The 20,202-nt window shown below is 43.5% G+C and overlaps 1 protein-coding gene across 3 annotated transcripts in view; it reads left to right on the top strand.

Moving 5' to 3' along the window:
* RASGRF2 (Ras protein specific guanine nucleotide releasing factor 2) overlaps nucleotides 1–20,202 on the top strand; it is a 486,592-nt gene that overhangs the window by 151,026 nt on the left and 315,364 nt on the right. For all 3 annotated transcript variants that reach the window (XM_040341627.1, XM_040341631.1, XM_040341628.1), the window contains exon 2: nucleotides 16,970–17,076. In XM_040341627.1, coding sequence (XP_040197561.1) covers nucleotides 16,970–17,076 — 107 coding nt within the window. The remainder of the gene's footprint in view (nucleotides 1–16,969; nucleotides 17,077–20,202) is intronic.

A 20,202-nucleotide genomic window follows, 5' to 3' on the forward strand; every position in this document is an offset into this window, starting at 1 on the left:
CTCGTGTGTGTATACAGTGAAGTCTGACAGGAGCATCTCAGATGCCACAGGTGCTTATAGAGCCGGCATTGTATGTGATCTGTACAAGGACAGTACTGAGTGTTTTTACAGATCACATATTTAACATGTTTTAAAGCAATATCAAACACAAACATTTATTACATTGCAGTCTATCAATTCTTAGATAGGATGACTGCATTAGTTTTATTTTTTAGGCTTTTTTCCCCTTTATTTTTACCTGGTGATCCAGCCAGTAAGTGATCGCTAACAACCTACTGTAACCTTTCATAAGGCTATGACTTTTTCTTGAAACTAATCCTTATGGCCCGTACAGGAGGGGGACAGAGGCTGGGGACATGGCACAGAGGCTGCAAATAAATTATCATATCACTTCTTCACATCATCAGTATGCTGTGTCTTCCTCCTGTGCCCCTTTCACCTCTCCACAGATCTGACCTGTGGAGAGGTGAAAGGGGCACAGGAGGAGGACACAGCATTCTGATGATGTCTAGGTAGGATAGCACTTCACACTCTGCTGCTGGACTGAGGAGGACTCACCAGACAAGGCCAGGGCAGTGGCACTGAGGGCAGGCAGCAGGCGTCGCGAGGAGTCCTACTCCAACGAAGAGAGTGGAGACCAGGGTCCACTCCAGGTCCGGGCACCAGCATGGCGGCTGGCCGACTGCTACAGTCAGTCAGTCGGGCGGGCAGAGCAGGCAGGCAGGCGCACTGGTCGGTCTCCGTCTGCCTTCACTCAGTCCACTCCGTCACAGTGGGGGTGCGTCTGCAGTGTGTCCACTACATCTGCTGCTGTGTGCTATCCCGCCGGTGCCGCTCTCCACAGAGTCCACACATTCTATGATGTTCCTCAGTTTCCCCGCGCTGCTCTTTTGAATAGGCTGGCAGCAGTGTTGTTAGCGCGAAAATGCGCTTTGATAATTGGCTGCGCGGCGGGTGGTGGTGGGCTGGGCGGTCAGAGAGGGCGAGGCTATGCATAATGTAGGAGGACTAGACGCTGCCTGCGCTGCAGCTCACATTCGGATCTTTTTACGGGCACATTTCCCTTATTACGGACTTTTACGAACAGGGAAAAAGTGCCTTTTATTTACGTACTGTCCGTAATTCTACGGACGGTTGGCAACTAGGGTTGTCCCGATACCACTTTTTTAGGACTGAGTACAAGTACCGATACTTTTTTTTATGTACTCGCCGATACCGAATACCGATACTTTTTTTTAAATGTGTCCCCAAATGCAGCCATGTCCCCCGTATAACAGCCATGTCCCCCGTATAGCAGCCATGTCCCCCGTATAGCAGCCATGTCCCCCGTATAGCAGCCATGTCCCCCGTATAGCAGCCATGTCCCCCGTATAGCAACCATGTCCCCCGTATAGCAGCCATGTCCCCAGTATAGCAGCCATGTCCCCCGTACAGCAGCCATGTCCCCCGTACAGCAGCCATGTCCCCCGTATAGCAGCCATGTCCCCAGTATAGCAGCCATGTCCCCAGTATAGCAGCCATGTCCCCCGTACAGCAGCCATGTCCCCAGTACAGCAGCCATGTCCCCAGTATAGCAGCCATGTCCCCAGTATAGCAGCCATGTCCCCAGTACAGCAGCCATGTCCCCAGTACATCAGCCATGTCCCCCGTACAGCAGACATTGTCCCCCTTACAGCAGCCATTGTCCCCCGTACAGCAGCCATTGTCCCCCGTACAGCAGCCATTGTCCCCCGTACAGCAGCCATTGTCCCCCGTACCTACTGTTATCACCGCGGCGGGGAACATTACAGACAGCGTTCGTTTGAACAGCTGTTTTCCACGCTGCGCATAGACACTCCCCCTTGGACGGATCTGTCCAATCGCGAGCAAGGGGTAGTGTCTATGTGACTCCCCCTTGCTCGCGATTGGACAGATCCGTCCAAGGGGGAGTGTCTATGCGCAGCGGGGAAAACAGCTGTTCAAACGAACGCTGTCTGTAATGTTCCCCGCCGCGGTGATTAACGTGGCAGTGGCGGCGGTTTCGGCGGCGGCGGGGGGCCGGGTTAGTATTCTATTTTAGTATTGGGGGTATTAGCGGGAGTAAAATACTCGGTATCGGGACAACCCTATTGGCAACACTGCCCGGGGGCCGGATTAAAAGGTCCGCCGGGCCGTATACGGCCTGCGGGCTGTAGTTTGCCCAGGTCTGGTCTAAAGGAATGTAACCTCTCAGAGGTAGTAATTAAGTAGACCGGGTTACATTGATTACCCTCTGGGGCTTCTGTCTCAATACACAAGTCTTTCTATCCAAGCTATTGGACCAATCCCTGTTGACTATTTCCTCATTTGCATGGTCAAGGAGGACCTGAGTGAAGACTGCATATACTTTACAATTGACCAATAGGAAAGCCGTTGTTGGGGGTGGGATGTTCCAAATTCTGTATAAAAGTGTGCTGTGTACTTGAAAATAAAGAGTCCTGTTTGAACTTACATACAGCCTGCCTGGTGTTTGTTCTTAATGGGTCTGAACGGCACATAGCTGTAGTTTGGATCCCTGAACCTTGGATGACTGGACCATCAGACGTTGCAATCTGCAAGCTGATCCAATAGAAGCAGAGGAGTGTCGGGAGAGCAGAACCGGGCGAGCAAAGGATCTCGTCACAGCGGGTATCGGCGTATATCGCGCACCCATGATTTTCCCCTTATTTTAAAGGGAAAAAAGTGCGCGGTATACGCCGATAAATACGGTAATTGTCCTGTATCCAAAGTTACATGTACATTGTTTGCACAGCTGTGGTAGGGACATTAGATTGTAAGCTTCTTTGGGCTAGGATAGAAGGTAGCATATGTATCAACAGGCATTTTTGTGAGCGAGATAAACAGTTTTGTGTATTGTTTGAAACACTGCAGAATATGTTGGCACATTTCTGAGTCAAATAAATATCTCCCCAAGGAGAGAAGAGGGGGAGCTCTAACGTCATTCTTCAATTTCCAGGTGAAGAAGCAAGCGATGATGCGTAATGAGCATCCGGCACTCATGTGTATAGAGCCCAGGGATACACATTTTATCATGTGAAAGAAAAAAAAAGTTTGGTATCATTTCATAACAAGATTTTGTTGTTAATGTATGTCAGAAGTAATATGAAATTCGCAACAATCCATCTGTTAGACTCTAATGCCGCGTACACACCATCACTTTATGTGATGAAAAAAACCGACGTTTTTAAAAACGTCAATTTAAATGACCGTGTGTGGGGGAAAACGTTGTTTTATGTCTTGTGAAAAACGACAAAAAAAAATTGAAGCATGCTTCAATTTTTTGTGTCGTTTTTCAAAACGTCGTTTTTTGTGTCACAAAAATTGACCGCCTGTAGCAAAAAACGATGTTTAAAACAACGTTTTTAAACCCGCGCATGCCCAGAAGCTAGTTATGAAGCGAGCTTCAATGGAAAAACGTGGTGAACGTAACCTCGCTTTGCTAGAGCATTGTGAAAAAACAATGGTGTGTAGGCAACATCGTTTTTGAAAATTGAAGTTTCAAAAACATAGTTTTTTACTTCACAAAAAATGTCGTTTTTTTTCATCACATAAAGTGATGGTGTGTACGCGGCATAACAGTTAGAGTATCTATCCAAATGCAGAGCAGCTTCAATATATCTATGATATTGGAGAACAAAATATAAAATAATTACCATATTTCACGTCCATTCTAATTCTAATAATTGCAGATCATTACAATGGAAACATTTTCTCCTGTAATGTTGTGGGATTGATTTAAAGTGATTTTAAAGGTTCTGTTTTTTTTAATATAACAAATATATTATACCTAATGGTATTGCACAGAGCAGCCCTGATCCTTCTCTTCTGGGGTTAACTGCTCTCAGCTCCTCCTTTTCAGTGTCTGCCCCCATAGCAAGCCTTTTTTTTTGGGGCTCACTCCTGAGTCGGCTCTGTGTGTCCATTGACACACACAGTGCGGCTCGGTTCTGCCTCCCGCTCTCTTCTCACTGGATTTGACTGCTATCTACTTTTATGAGGAGGGAGAGAGAAAGTAGCGCTGCTACTCTCGGGCACAGCACTGGATTGAGATTGGGCTCAGGTGATTAGTTAGGGGGAGCTGGAGGGGGGGGGATGCACATGAAGAGTTTTGCCTTGACAGAGATTCCAGCTCAGAGATGACACAACCATGTAAATTCTGATGATTGGGCAGTTTTTGGTTGTGTTCACATACTGTATGTATTTTCAAACTCATTTGATTTCCGCTGCTGCTTTCCACCTAGTGCCTTGTTAGGGGTAACCAAGTAAATGCTTTCTCCTTCCTGCAGCAGACAGATGACATAATTTTCTCAGATTGTACCTCTCTGCCTAAGCACAGTTACTTGTCTAGACCTCAGGGACTCTTTGTAATGAAACAACTTTTTTTTTAATTGAATCTAGCTGTATGACTGTAGCTGTAGCTGTAGAATTTACTCCTTCAGACTTGTAAGTTTACAGATATGTCTACTTTAAATTAGTGCCTCTCTTCCGTTCCGTAGTCCCAAAAAATATGGTTAAATGGAGAAGGATATGAAGCCGCCTCCATTCCTTGAGTACCTCTCAGGCTCATTTAGATTTACAACTTTTCTACATAAGGAAGAACTTCGCCCTCCCTGTTTTTTCTTTCTATTCCCTTCTTACCTGCTGTTTACATAGGCAGACCGCCATTTTGCCTTTCTTCAGAACGATCAGCAGGTCTTGGCAGACATTGCGTCTGCCGGACCCGCTGATTGGTTCCTGCGGTGTCCAATCACAGCTGGAGTTGGGCTACAGCGGCGCGTGCATGCGCCCCGGAGCCGAAGGAAAAAATCATGCACAGGTACATGATTTTGCGCTTAAGGGCCACCCCACCGCAGTATATGTACGTGGGGCGGTCCTTAAAGGGGTTGTAAAGGAATTTTTTTTTTTTCTCAATAAGCATCCTTTACCTGCAGACATTCCTCTTTTCACTTCCTCATTGTTAATTTTTGCTCGGAAGTTGGTCTATTTCGTCTCTGTTCTGTTCACTTCCTGCTTGTCTGATTGTTACTCACCACTGTGAAGGGAGGCTTTACTGCGGTGGTCAGTAACGTGCTCACCCCCTCCTGGGAACTACATCTGTGCGGCAGGACGCTCTCTACGTGTTGGAGACTTCAAGGAGGTGTGAATTACTGGGCGTGCCGCAATGCATACTGGGAAATGTAGTTCTTACATGAACGAGCGCCGCAAACCAGGAAGTGAATGACAGAACAGAAACTGAAACGCCGGAGGTGATATAGATAGGAATTTAATAGGTATTTACTTGTTTTTTTAACAGAATCATTACACTATTCTGTCTGTCTCCCTTGCAGACATTAATTTTAGGCATTTTTTTTTTCCTTTACAACTCCTTTAAGCGGTTAAGCTTTAACTATAAAACCCTGGAAGCTGATTGGTTTCCCATGCAGAACTGCCCCAGATTTTGCACTCTCCAGTTTTAGTAACTGAACCCCATTGCCAGGATTAAAGCTATCCTGAGAGTCGAGATGACATTGCCAGCCCACTCTTTTGGAAATGCTAGTTGTCTGTATCTGGCTTCAATCATTTTGATTCACAGACACAAAACAATGAGAGGCAGAAAAATTGCAAAATCATTTCTACATTTTTATTTCCGTTTAGTAAAGGTTCTATCTGCGGTTCATGATATTTCTTTACTTCCATTTTCTAATAATGGTGCAAAGTCCACTGAGTCCTCATGATAATTATTCATCATTTGGGTTAGAAAATAATCTTTAATCACGTATGACATTTATTACAGCAGCTACAACTTCTGACAAGCAAACTCACAATTACATGACTAAACGTCAAATCTTTATGAAACATCCACAGCACTTTATGTTTGGATGTGGGCTGAAAAAAAATCAATAATCATTTGGATTTAAAAAATGACAATAAAAATGATAATATATGTACCCTTGACCTTGTATAGGCACGCATTGCTTGTATCAGATGATAACTTATTTATTGAGTCATTCATTGATGACCAATGGCAGACTTCATGGCCACATTTGGCTGTAATATCAGTCTAGAAAGACTTGGGAGTACATCACAGTCATTCCAGGATTATTACATTTATTCTGCCATCACAGATACAAAACTGCACAATGTTTTTTGCTGTTTAAAGATGGATATCATAGAACTATGCATAGGCTGGAAGCCCTGAGCCTCTTGGTGAACTGTTATGCCCCTTATTACCTGACCATATTGCTTGTATTGCACATAGTCTGTCATGTATAACGTATACATTACAACCCAATGCATGCAAAGTAGCCATTTTGCATTAAAAACATTTTTTCTTTTATTTACTCATTGTTATGAGCAGGGTTTTTTTTTTCAGCGGGAACCGGCACCTCCAGAACTGAATGCATGCACTGGAAAGGTGTGCTGGGGTGTGCTGGAGGGTCTATTGATGCTGGCTGGGGAGGTCTTCTGTTGCTCATGGGGAATCTATTGTTGCTGGAGTGGGTCTTATGTTGCTGGATGGTCAATCATTGCTGGGAGGGATCTACTGTTGAGGGAGGGGTCTTTGTTGCTGGTTGCTGGAGGGTCTATTGATGCTGGCTGGGGAGGTCTTTTGTTGCTCATGGGGAATCTATTGTTTCTGGAGTGGGTGTTATGTTGCAGGGGGTCAATTATTGCTGGGAGGAATCTACTGTTGAGGGAGGGGTCTTTGTTGCTGGAAGGTCTATTGATGCTGGCTGCTGGGGAATCTATTGTTGCTGCTGGGGGATCTATTGTTACTGTGGCTGGGTCTTATGTTGCAGGGGGTCAATTATTGCTGGAAGGGGGTCTACTGTCGAGGGAAATTTTAATGTATTGATGCTGGCTGTTGGGAGCCCATTGTTGCTGGGGTAGATCTACAGCCATTACTAGTAAAAAAATATATATTAATAAAAATGCCATATAACTATCCCCTATTTTGTAAACGCTATAACTTTTGCGCAAACCAATCAATAAATGCTTATTGTGATTTTTTTTGTAGAATGAATACGTGTCGGCCTAAACTGAGGAAAAAAAAAAATGTATATATTTTTTGTGGATATTTATTATAGCAAATAGTAAAAAATATTGCATTATTGTTTAAAGCACAAAAAATAAATACCGCAGAGGTGATCAAATACCACCAAAAGAAAGCTCTATTTGTGGGGAAAAAAGGACGCCAACTTTGTTTGGGAGCCACGTCGCACGACCGCACAATTGGCAGTTAAAGTGACGCAGTGCCGAAAAGTGGCCTGGTCTTTGGCCAGCCAAATGGTTTGGGGCTGAAGTGATTAAGCATTCTTTTACAAAAAGACCTGAACAAAATAATGGAGTGGGCAACTAGCTGGCAAATAAGGTTTAATGTGGAGAAATGTAAGGTAGTGTACATGGGGGCTAAAAACACAAATACAAAATACTCACTAGGGGGAGAACCTCTGGGGGATTCAAGGATGGAGAAAGATCCTAGTAGAAAACAGACTGAGCAATAGCATGCAATGTCGAGCTGCAGCTACCAAATCAGGCAGAATATTAGCATGCATAAAAAAGGGGATATACTCCAGGGACAAAACTATAATCCTGGCACTTTAAAAAACTCTGGTTAGGGCATATCTGGAGTATTAGGTCCAGTTCTGGTCACCAATCCTCAGAAGGGATGTGCTGGAGCTGGAGAGAGTCCAAAGAAGGGCAAGGAAATTAACACAGGAATTGGAGGACCTCAATTTCGAGGAAGCACTACATTTATTCTCACTGGAGAAGAGGCTCTTGAGAGAAGATATGATATTTACAAATGCCTTAATGGCGATCCCAGAATAGGGAAAAAAACTATTCAGTCTCAGGGAGTGTAAGAGGATATGGGGCCACACAATGAGATTGGAGGAGAAGAGGTTTAACCTGAAGCTGATCAGAGGGTTTTTCACTGTCAGGGCGATAAGGTGGTGGAACTTTCTTCCACAATAGGTGGTCAGCAGGGAGTCTTGATATTGTTAAAAGACTCCTGGACGTGCATCTTAGTGAATACAATATACAGGGATATGGGAAATGATTATTGACACTGACACACGTATACCTAGGTTGAACTGGATGGACTATTTTCTTTATTCATCCTTACTTACAATGTAACCAAGTAGATTCAACTAAAGAAAATACATTTTGGTGAGATATACTTTTAACCTGCTGGTAGTTAAAAATGGAAATACGTTTTTTTAGCTACAGAGCTGGTAGAACTGGAAGAGCAGTTAATGGATATGTTAACCTTCTGTAATATGTTACATCCTACATCCATACTTAAGGGGAGCGTGGTACCTGTCAAAACCTGGTACCTGCTCCCCAAAAAAAAAGTGTCCAAAAGTAGTAGAGAAAGGGAGGCGGAGGGAAAAGTGTAACGTCCCCTTTTGGGTGAATACGTTTCAGCCTATGATCTTATTATAACATCCTTGCACTCTTTGTAATTATGACCTTGTACAGAACTTCTGCTAAATAGCGATGTTACGTAGTGTGGCTGCATTCTCAAATGGGAAACAGCGATTTGTTCCTTACAGAACAGGGGTCCCCAAATGTTCTAAACAACGGGCCAGGCCAGTTTACTGTCCTTCAGACTTTAGGGAGGGCAGACTGTGGCCAGTGAGAGCAAACAATGCCCTATCTTTGGTGTCTGTGGAAGGACTAGTTGCCTCATCCATGATGTCAATGGAAGGAATAGTGTCCGATTGTTGGTGTCAATGAAAATAATTGTGCCCCATCGTTTGTGTCAGTGGATAGAATAGTGCCCTTTTGTTGGTGTCAGTGAGAGGTATAGTGTCCCATTGTTGGTGTCAGTGGAAGAATAGTGCCCCATCATTGGTTTCAATGGAAGGAAAAGTGCCCCATTGTTGGTGTCAATGGAAGGAATTGTGCCCCATAGTTTGTGTCAGTGGAAGAAATTATGCCCTATGGTTGATGTCAGTGGGAGGAATTGTGCCCCATCGTTGGTGTCAGTGGGAGGAATTTTGCCTCATTGTTGGTGTCAGTGGGAGAAATTTTGCCTCATTGTTGGTGTCAGTGGGAGGAATTTTGCCTCATTGTTGGTGTCAGTGGGAGGAATTTTGCCTCATTGTTGGTGTCAGTGGGAGGAATTGTGCCTTTTTGATAGTATCAGTGGGAGGAATAGTGCCATGTTGTTAGTGTTAGTGGATGGAATAGTGCCCCAAGGGCCAGATAAAGGCAAGCAAAGGGCCACATCTGATCCCGGGGCCGCAGTTTGAAGACCGCTGTTATAGAACCTCAGATGTTAAATGCTCTAAAATGTAATATATTAAATATTGTTTGTTTTAAAAGCAAATATTTCCTAGAAGAGTTTAAAAGGGTTAATCACTTTCTTTTTTCACCATGATATGTTTTTTTCTTTTCTTTGGAGGAAAGATGTAAGTGGAACATTCTTCAGGTTTAAAATCAGACTGCAGTAATCTTGGCCCGGTTGCAGCCATGTTTACTCGGAGTTATTGTTGTCTTAACACATAGTAGTGATTTTTAAAGCTGGGATGTAAAAGCCATAAATATTTACCAGCAGCTACTTTAGAGTCCCAGTTGAAACAAGTGATTTATTATGGTTTTTCCGCCCCGCAAAGTGAACACCACCTAATGCAGTGCAATAAAACTGTCTTGTCTTTCTTTATACACTCGCTGGCAGGCACATTCTGTCTTGTGGCACATTATACCAGCCCATACTCAAGCTATTGTTTGCCCTCTGCAAATAACGGAAGCAGTGAACTGGAAACAATCCAGTTGTTTAAAACATGAAGACAAAGCAGTTAGTGTTAAAGAAGCACTCCGCTCAACACATTTTTTATGTACAATTGACACACTGAGAAACTATTACCAAATATTGCATATGTTGTGCTGCCGCCTCTGCCAGATACATGTGTAACAAATTACATTTTTCACTATTGTGTGTGGAGGGTCTGCTTTTCCAACTCATAGTTAGGCCCCTTTCACATTGAGGCGTTTTTCATGCGGTACAGCGCTAAAAATAGCGCTGCTATACCGCATGAAAAAATCATGCCCTGCAGGCTTCAATGTGAAAGCCCGAAGGCTTTCACACTGAAGCGGTGCGGTAGCAGGACCGCTCCAAAAGTCCTGCTAGCCGCATCTTTGGAGCGGTATAGGAGCGGGGTGTTTACCGCTCCTATACCGCGCCTTCCCATTGAAATCAATGGGAAACCGCGGTAATACCGCCCGCAATGCGCCTCTGCAGAGGCGCATTGCGGGCTGTATTAACCCTTTTTCAGCCGCTAGCGGGGGTCAATACCGCACCGCTAGCGCCCAAATATCGCGGTAAATACGACGGTATAGCGGCACTAAAAATAGCGCGGCTATACCGTCACCGCACCTCAACTGCCCAATGTGAAAGCAGCCTAAAGCAGAAAAAGGACGTCAAAAAGATATCATTGGGTATTCTGTATTTAGTGATTTCAGTGACTCATTATTTTGAGACAATATTCAGCTGGTTTAAAAAACAATTTATTCTTGTAATGCAGCCAGTAACATCATCAGTCTTTTTTTGCTGAAATAGGAAGTGTTTATAGTGTTTGTAAACTCAAATCTTTATTTTTTTTAAATAACCAACATGTTTATACTTTCCTTCTCTGTGCAGTGGAATTGCAAAGAGTGGCCCCAATCCCAACTTTCTGAGATGGGAATGAGGGACACCTATCGGCAAAAGTATGCAGGCATAGGACACACCCCTTGCCACACCCCCTTAAAGGAGCATTGTACAAAAAAACAAGATTGGTTAAAACCACAATTGCTGTTTTTTACCACTACTTTTCCATTATATTGGCTTTTGGAATTTACAAATGCAGCAATTTAGAATTTTGTATGAAAGTTTTTGCGCTGGAAAAACACTTTTTGATAGATAAAAAGCAAATTTTTTGTACAACTATAAAGATCAGACCAAAATGAGGGACAAATGAGGAGGAATGAGGGACATTTCTCCAAATCAGGGACAGTCCCTCGGAATCAGGGACAGTTGGGAGCTATGCTGTCTGCTCCTCCTCGTCTCTGTGTGCCACCACAGGAAGACGCTTCCTAAGTTCCTATCATTGCATACTTATGGGCTCTATCCTAAACCTTGCTGCCTGTGTCTATAGACACAGACAGCACAACCAAGCCCCATCCCCCTGCTCCCTCATCACAGGATTTAAATGACAGCAGTGAGAGCCAATGGCTTCTGCTGCCTCAGCAAAGACTGTGAGGCCAGGAAGTGTGAGAAGAAAGCTACTAAAGACAGGCACAGCGCTGGATTAAGATAGGGCTCAGGTAAGTGTAAGGGGAGGTGAGGAGGCGATACTGTTACCTAATAATTTTCTTCCTTATTGCAAGGAATGTTAACCACTTGCCAACTGCCCTATAGCAGTTTTACTGCGCCCAGGATGGCAGCTGTGACCAGGATCACGTAACTATATGTGATCCAGCACTTCCGAGTAGGGGGAACAAATGCACACCACCACCTGCTCTCTCCCGCTGTGATTATACACAGCTAGAGCCAATCAGCAGGTACTGCAGACTCTATGTCCACTCACACCCACCAATGATCCAGCAGAGAGACAGAACGTCAGTCTGCCTATGTAAACAAGGCAGATTGCTGTTCTGTCAGCAGGCAAGGCATGGATCATGTGTCTCTGCAAAGCAGGGACAAGGATCCATGTCTTCCCTTAGTATAAGCATCTCCCACACTGTACAAAAACACTGGCTAGGCACACAGTTAACCCTTGATTGCCCCTGATGTTGCAGTTTCGCTATAAGTCGCTGATCGCCGCCATTACTATTAACCACTTCAGTCCCGGAAAGTTTGGCTGGCAAAAGACTAGAGCACTTTTTGCGATTCGGCACTCCATCGTTTTAACTGACAATTGCGCGGTCGTGCAATGTGGTTTCCAAACAAAATGGACGTCCTTTTCCCCCCACAAATAGAGCTTTCTTTTGGTGGAATTTGATAACTTCTGCGGTTTTAATTTTTTGTGCTATGTACAAAAAAAGAGCGTCAATTTTGAAAAAAAAGCAATATTTTTTACTTTTTGCTATAATAAATATCCCCCAAAAATATATTAAAAACATTTTTTTCCCTCAATTTAAGTCGATACGTATTTGTCTACATATCTTTGGTAAAAAAAATCGCAATAAGTGTTTATTGATTGGTGTGCGCAAAAGTTATAGCGTCTACAAAATAGGGGATCGTTTTATGGCATTTTTATTAATAATTTTTTTCTAGTAAAGGCGGCAATCATCGTGACTGCGACATGGTGGACACATCAGACACTTTTGGTGCTATTTTGGGAAGATTCACATTTACATAGCGATCAGTGCTATAAATATGCACTTTTTACTGTGTAAATGTGACTGTCTGTGAAGGGGTTAACCAGGAGGGGCGCTGAAGGGGTTAAGTTTGCCCTAGGGATGTGTTCTAACTGTAGGGGGGATGGGCTATGTGTGACACGACACTGATCACCGCTCCCGATTACAGGGAGCTGTGATCAGTGTCCTGTCACTAGGAAGACTGGGGAAATGTTTGTTTACATCTCCCCGTTCTTCCTCTCCGTGTGATGATCACGGGTATCCCCACGGACATCGAGTCCGCGGGACCTGCAATTACACTCACGGAACAGTGAGTTAGAACACATCCCTAGGACACACTTAACCCCTTCAACACCCCCACCTGTACGTTGTTTTAAAGGCGACGTACAGGTACGTTAATCTGCCTGTACAAGCCATTCTGCCAACGTATTTCGGCGTGAGCCATTCGGCAAGTGGTTAAAAAATAAACAAATAGATACAAATTCCATAAATATATCCCAAAGTTTGTTGACACTATAACGTACAGGTACGTTGTTTCGCGCAATAGCAGTATATACAGTGGGGATCGAAAGTTTGGGCACCCCAGGTAAAAATTTGTATTAATGTGCATAAGGAAGCCAAGGAAAGATAGAAAAATACCCAAAAGGCATCAAATTACAGATTAGACATTCTTATAATATGTCAAAAAAAAGTTAGATTTTATTTCCAACATTTACACTTTCAAGATTACAGAAAACAAAAAAATTACATCTGCAAAAGTTTGGGCACCCTGCAGAGTTAATATCTTGTACTGCCCCCTTTGGCAAGTATCACAGCTTGTAAACGCTTTTTGTAGCCAGCCAAGAGTCTTTTAATTCTTGTTTGAGGTATCTTTGCCCATTCTTCTTTACAAAAGTCTTCCATTTCTTTGAGATTTCTGGGCTGTCTGTCACGCACTGCTCTTTTAACTACTTCTCTACTTTGGGTGTTTTTCAGATTTGGTGTTTACAAGACTAAAACATTTTTTTTTGCTAGAAAATTACTTAAAACCCACAAACATTATATATATTTTTTTCTAATACCCTAGAGAATAAAATGGCGATCATTGCAATACTTTTTGTCATACCATATTTGCGCAGCGGTCCTACAAGCGCACTTTTTTTGGAAAAAAAACACTTTTTTGAATTAAAAAATAAGACAGCAATAAATTTGGCCCAATTCTTTTATATATTGTGAAAGATAATGTTATGCCGAGTAAAATGGTACCCAACATGTCACGCTTACACGCTCGTGGCATGGCGTCAAACTTTTACCCTTAAAAATCTCGATAGGCGACGTTTAAAAAATTCTATAGGTTGCATTTTTTGAGTTACAGAGTAGGTCTAGGGCTATAATTATTGCTCTCGCTCTAACGATCGCGACGATACCTCACTTGTGTGGTTTGAACACCGTTTTCATATGCGGGCGCTACTCACGTATGCGTTCGCTTCTGCGCACGAGCTCGTCGGGACGGGGTGCTTTAAAAACATTTTTTTTTTCTTATTTATTTTATTATTTTTTACACTGGAAAAAAAAATTATCACTTTTATTCCTATTACAAGGAATGTAAACATCCCTTGTAATAGATAAAAGCATGACAGGTCCTCTTAAATATGAGATCTGGGGTCAAAAAGACTCTCATATTTAGACTAAAATGCAAAAAAAATAAAAATAAAAATTGAAACTGTAATTTTTTCAAATGACAAAAAAAAATATATTTCTTTAAGACGCTGGGCGGGACTGACGTTTTGACGTCACTTCCGCCCAGCAGAGCAATGGGACGGGTGAAGGAGATTTTTCCTTCACTCGCAACCCCAGTGAACAGCCGAACAGTCCCGATCGCCTCCGCCGCTACCGATGGCTCCGGTAAGTGGCGGAGGGCGCGGGAGGGGGGGCCTCCTCTCCCGGCACCGATAACGGCGATCGTGCGGCGAATCCGCCGCGGAGACCGCCGTTATCGTTAACAGAACCGCTGACACTAAAGATGGATACCTCGGTTGTGGCAGCAGCTGCTGCCGTTACCGAGATATCCATCTTTAAAGTTAGGCCGTATAAAGTCGTACAGCGGTTTGGAATAGGTTAAGGTCTATCCATAGATTTTCAATTATGTTGAGGTCAGGAGATTGTGAAGGCCATGGCAAAACCTTCAGTTTACGCCTCTTGATGTAATCCTCTGTGGATTTTGAGGTGTGTTTAGGATCATTATCCATTTGTAGAAGCCATCCTCTCTTTAACTTCAGCTTTTTCACAGATGGCATCAAGTTACCATCCAAAATTTGCTGAAATTTTATTGAATCCATTATTCTTTCTACTCGTGAAATGTTCCCTGTGCCACTGGCTGCAATACAACCCCAAAGCATGATTGATCCACCCCCATGCTTAACAGTTGGACAGAGGTTCTTTTCATTAAATTCTGTGCCCTTTCTTCTCCAAACGTACCTTTGCTCATTCCGGCCAAAAAGTTATATTTTAACCTCATCGGTCCACAGAACTTGTTTCCAAAATGCATCAGGCTTGTCTTTATGTTCATTTGCAAAGTTCAAACGCTGATTTTTGTGGGGAGGACGTAGAAGAGGTTTTCTTCTGATGACTCTTCCATGAAGACCATATTTGTACAAGTATCTCTTTATAGTGGAATAGTGTACCACAACTCCAGTGTCTGCCAGATCTTTCTGGAGGGATCGTGCAGTCAAACGTGGGTTTGAATTGCTTTTCTCACAATCCTGCGAGCTGTTCTGTCTGATATTTTTCTTGGTCTTAGCCCAGGTTCACACTGGGTACGATTTGGTACGATTTGAGATGCGATTTCACATGTCAAATCTCATCTCAAATCGGCGGCATTTGCCGGCAATTGTCGGCAATGGCACTGTCCTAATCGGTGCAACGCCGCATCTGCGGGCTGCATCGATTTCAAAAAGTAGTTCCTGTACTACTTTTTGCGATTTCGGGCCGCGATTTACATTGAACCCTGCACAGATGTCTCTTAAATCGCGGCCGAAATCGCGGCAAAATCTCAGCCGCAAAATCGCAATAAAATCACGATTTTACCGAGATTTTGCGGCTGCGATTTCGCAGCAGTGTGAACCTAGCCTTCCAGATCTTGCTTTAACTGTCCCTGATGACTGCCATTTCTTAAATACATTCCGAACAGAGGATATTGACATCTGAAAACGCTTTGCTATCTTCTTATAGCCTTCTCCAGCTTTGTGAGCGTCAACTATTTTCAGCTTCAGTTTTCTAGACTGCTTAGAAGAACCCATGGTGCTGATTGTTGAGGCAAGGTCAGATGAGTCTGGGCATTTAAAACCTTTGAGATTGACATCACCTGGTCTTCCCAGACAATGATTGAGAACAATCCATGACACTGCAGATTCTGCAGGGTGCCCAAACTTTTGCAGACGCTATTTTTTTGTTTTCTGTCATTTTGAAAGTGTAAATGATGGAAATAAAATCTAACTTTTTTTTTACATATTATAAGAATGTCTAATCTGTAATTTGATGCCTTTTGGAGATTTTTCCATCTTTCCTTGGCTTCGTTATGCACATTAATACACATTTTTACCTGGGGTGCCCAAACTTTCGATCCCCACTGTATATGCTGTGTGTGGTCCTTAAGTGGTTAAAGGATAAGCCATGGTTCACACTGATGCAATTTCTCATGCGTTCCAGAATGCATGGAATCACATGACAATGGAAATAACATGACTTTCTATGGAGACCATTTAAATATATATGCAGTGCAATTCTGTTGCGATTTTGAAAAGGCATAGCCAATGCAGGAGATATATCTTCACTCCTGTCTAATAGTACATTAGGGGTGGGCATGGGAGAAATTATAAATGAAGTGGAACATGTAAGAGTGTAAAGGTAGATAAAGTGTATACAATACCCCTGTAAGTATATATTAAAACTGGAGAACCCAAAATCTGGTGCAGCTGTGCATGGTAGCCAATCAGCTTCTAACTTCATCTTGTTCAAATAAGTTTTGACAATAAAACCTGGAAGCTGATTGGTTTCTATGCACAGTTGCACCAGATTTTGCATCTTCCAGTTTTCCAGGTTTGCTATTGATTGCATACCCAAATAGTGTTCTAGCTGGTGGCCTACCTTTCTCTTTTTTATGTGTCAGTATGTGTATGTCCATAATATATAAATATATATATATATAATATATATATATATATATATATATATACTCCATTAGGTTTGTCAGATGCAGACATTTTATTGAGGTATACATTTAATCAAGCAGTCTCATTAATTATGAAATCTTATAAGCAGACACTTGGCATATTGCCTTTCATAATTGCTTTTTGGCATTTTGCTCTCTGCACAAAGACATCCAATATAGGGACTGTTTTTTTGACTATCATCATTTCTCAATTACAAAGTCACCATGATGGAGGTCTGCTGTCAGAATAACGTCACTCTCTCTATCTAACAATGAGGTGCCTCACAATAATGGCATCGTATGTAAAAGTCATTTATGGTTAGAGTGTAATTCTCTGTGATGTCCTAAGAGCTTTTAATGGTGCAGCTTTTTCATTGCAGAGGTCAATATAATTACACGTTATGTCAATATAAATCTTCTTTCTGCTGATTTCCACAGCACTATTTCACTGTGACCTTCGGCCATGAAGCTCAAAAGCCATTGGAGCTGCGATGTGAGGAGGAGACAGACAGGGACGAGTGGGTGGACGCCATTCACCAAGCAAGGTGGGCCATTTTAGAGTAGATATTCAAACACATTCATGTTAAATGTCTGTTGCACTTATGTTTCTTTTCATCTTTGTCAGGTTCCCCGTTGTCTCCAGGATACTATTTAGAATACTAATTCTAATCTATAAAACACTCAGTAGTGTGACATATCCTTACATCTTGTTTTTAATGTCTCCATATATGTGTAACCCTCTTTTACACCCTCCGCAGGCTACTGAAGCAGTGGTGTCAAGTGTGTTGTAACCAGGGCCGGACTGGGAATAAAAACCAGCCCTGACAATTTTATACCAGCCGCATAGCATTATTAAACCGCCATTATTGTCTTGTTCATAAAAGGGAAAACCATAAAAGCACATTTGAAGAGTATATTTTATATAGATAAGACAGATATGAAAGCACATAAGGCTTTATATATATAAGAGCATATTCCAGTTAAAAGTGGTAAAAGTGGAGCAATCATCAAGAATAGTCCACTTATTGCTATGGTGATATATTGCCAGAATAAAGAATAACTTTTATATCAGTGCCCCCTTACATTACTGTATTCACTCCCCCCTTAGATCACTGACCCTCCCTCAGGCTGGCCTGGCAGCGCTGTCACTGACCTCCTCTTAGTTGCACTGTGCAGGGCTCAGTCAGTCGGCTCCAGCTTGGTGGCTCTTGTCTTATCCTACAGTCTTCTCTCCACAGTCCACACACGTCTGACTTCTCCCATGAGTCCCATTCCGGCAGCACCCCCACTCTTGACTCCTCTCCAGACTCCCCCTCAGAGACTGCAGACATGATAAAAGACAAGAGATGGTTAGAGGCAGCGGACATTGTACAGGAGATGTCAGATGCTGCAGACATTTTACAGGAGATGTCAGAGGCTGCAGACATTTTACAGGAGATGTCAGAGGCTGTGGACTTTTTTTATTTTTTTCAAAATTCTTTATTTATTCACAACAGTGGGCGTCACCGCCCGGATCACAGTTAGAGTACAAAACCTTGTGTCAATTCAATGTACATAAGTAAACTACACACCTTTCACACATATCAAGCCAGTAAATTCGTGCTATCGAGGATCCGCGGATCCGCCCATATTTTCCTATTTTCGAAGAAGTATCAGAAGCGAAGAAAGGAGCGTTAGCGAGTAGTAGCAGCTCCCAGGCCATGGTCTGGGGAGCCAAGAGAGAGGGATCCCCCGTGGGCTGGTAGCCCATTTGGGGGGCCCAGATAGGAGAAAGGTGGGGAAAGAGGAAGAAAGAAGAGGTGAGGGGGAGGGGGAATTGGGAGAACCCGCGAGCATGGGTCCACTCGTTTTAAACGATCTCAGTCTTATTTAACTTAGTACGGTCTGTCTATCGTTGCTTCAGCAAGGGAATCAGTCCATCTTACATGTCTAGGTCTGGTCTCTAAGGCTCTGTCCCTCATCTGAATAGATGTAAATATTCCACAGCTGCCATGTGGCCTTGTAGGCTTCCTGTCTGTCCTGGCTTGAGAGGATCAAGTCCTCCATCCTGCTAATGTCGTCCACTTTCCTCAACCACATTGCGACCGTAGGTGGGTCTGGGGACTTCCATCTGATAGGGATGCATGCCTTAGCTGCGTCCAGGAGGTGGCGAAGGATTGATTTTTTATACACTCGGGCAGGGATGTCATTGGCGTGCAGCAGGAAGAAGGCTGAGTCGTCAGGGAGTTGTCGTTCCGTGAACTTCTGGGAGATCTTTAGGACCTCCAACCAGAAGGGTCTCAGTTTTGGGCAGGACCAAAATACGTGGAGCAGCGTGCCCGTTTCGCTCTGGCATCGCCAGCATAAATCCGACGTCGTTCGGAATAGTTTGCTAAGAAGAGCCGGTGTGCGATACCACCGTGTCATTACTTTATAGTTTGTTTCTTGTATCTTTGTGCAGATAGAAGACTTGTGCGTGAACGTCAATATTTGTTGTTTTTGCTTCGCCGAAAATGAGCGGCGCAAGTCTTGCTCCCATTTCGCAATGCATGGGATTTGATACCCATCCGTCGGCGTGGCCAGCGTGGTGTATAAAATGGATAGGGCGTGTGGAAGGGCTTCGGTGGGCTGCGGACATTTTACAGGAGATGTCAGATGCTGCAGACATTGTCAGGAGATGTCAGAGGCTGTAGACATTTTACAGGAGATGTCAGATGCTGCAGACATTGTCAGGAGATGTCAGAGGCTGCAGACATTTTACAGGAGATGTCAGAGGCTGCGGACATTTTACAGGAGATGTCAGAGGCTGCGGACATTTTACAGGAGGAGATGTCAGAGGCTGCAGACATTTTACAGGAGATGTCAGAGGCTGCAGACATTTTACAGGAGATGTCAGAGGCTGCAGACATTTTACAGGAGATGTCAGAGGCTGCAGACATTTTACAGGAGATGTCAGAGGCTGCAGACATTTTACAGGAGATGTCAGAGGCTGCAGACATTTTACAGGAGATGTCAGAGGCTGTAGACATTTTACAGGAGATGTCAGATGCTGCAGACATTGTCAGGAGATGTCAGAGGCTGCAGACATTTTACAGGAGATGTCAGAGGCTGCGGACATTTTACAGGAGGAGATGTCAGAGGCTGCAGACATTTTATAGGAGATGTCAGAGGCTGCAGACATTTTACAGGAGATGTCAGAGGCTGCAGACATTTTACAGGAGATGTCAGAGGCTGCAGACATTTTACAGGAGATGTCAGAGGCTGCGGACATTTTACAGGAGGAGATGTCAGAGGCTGCAGACATTTTACAGGAGATGTCAGAGGCTGCAGACATTTTACAGGAGATGTCAGAGGCTGCAGACATTTTACAGGAGATGTCAGAGGCTGCAGACATTTTACAGGAGATGTCAGAGGCTGCAGACATTTTACAGGAGATGTCAGAGGCTGCAGACATTTTACAGGAGATGTCAGAGGCTGCAGACATTTTACAGGAGATGTCAGAGGCTGCTGACATTTTACAGGAGATGTCAGAGTCTGCAGACATGATACAGGAGATGTCAGAGGCTGCAGACATTTTATAGGAGATGTCAGAGTCTGCAGACATTGTCAGGAGATGTCAGAGGCTGCAGACATTGTCAGGAGATGTCAGAGGCTGCAGACATTTTACAGGGGATGTCAGAGGCTGCAGACAT

This window comes from Rana temporaria, chromosome 1 (assembly GCF_905171775.1).
Source record: "Rana temporaria chromosome 1, aRanTem1.1, whole genome shotgun sequence".
Classification (NCBI taxonomy): domain Eukaryota; kingdom Metazoa; phylum Chordata; class Amphibia; order Anura; family Ranidae; genus Rana; species Rana temporaria.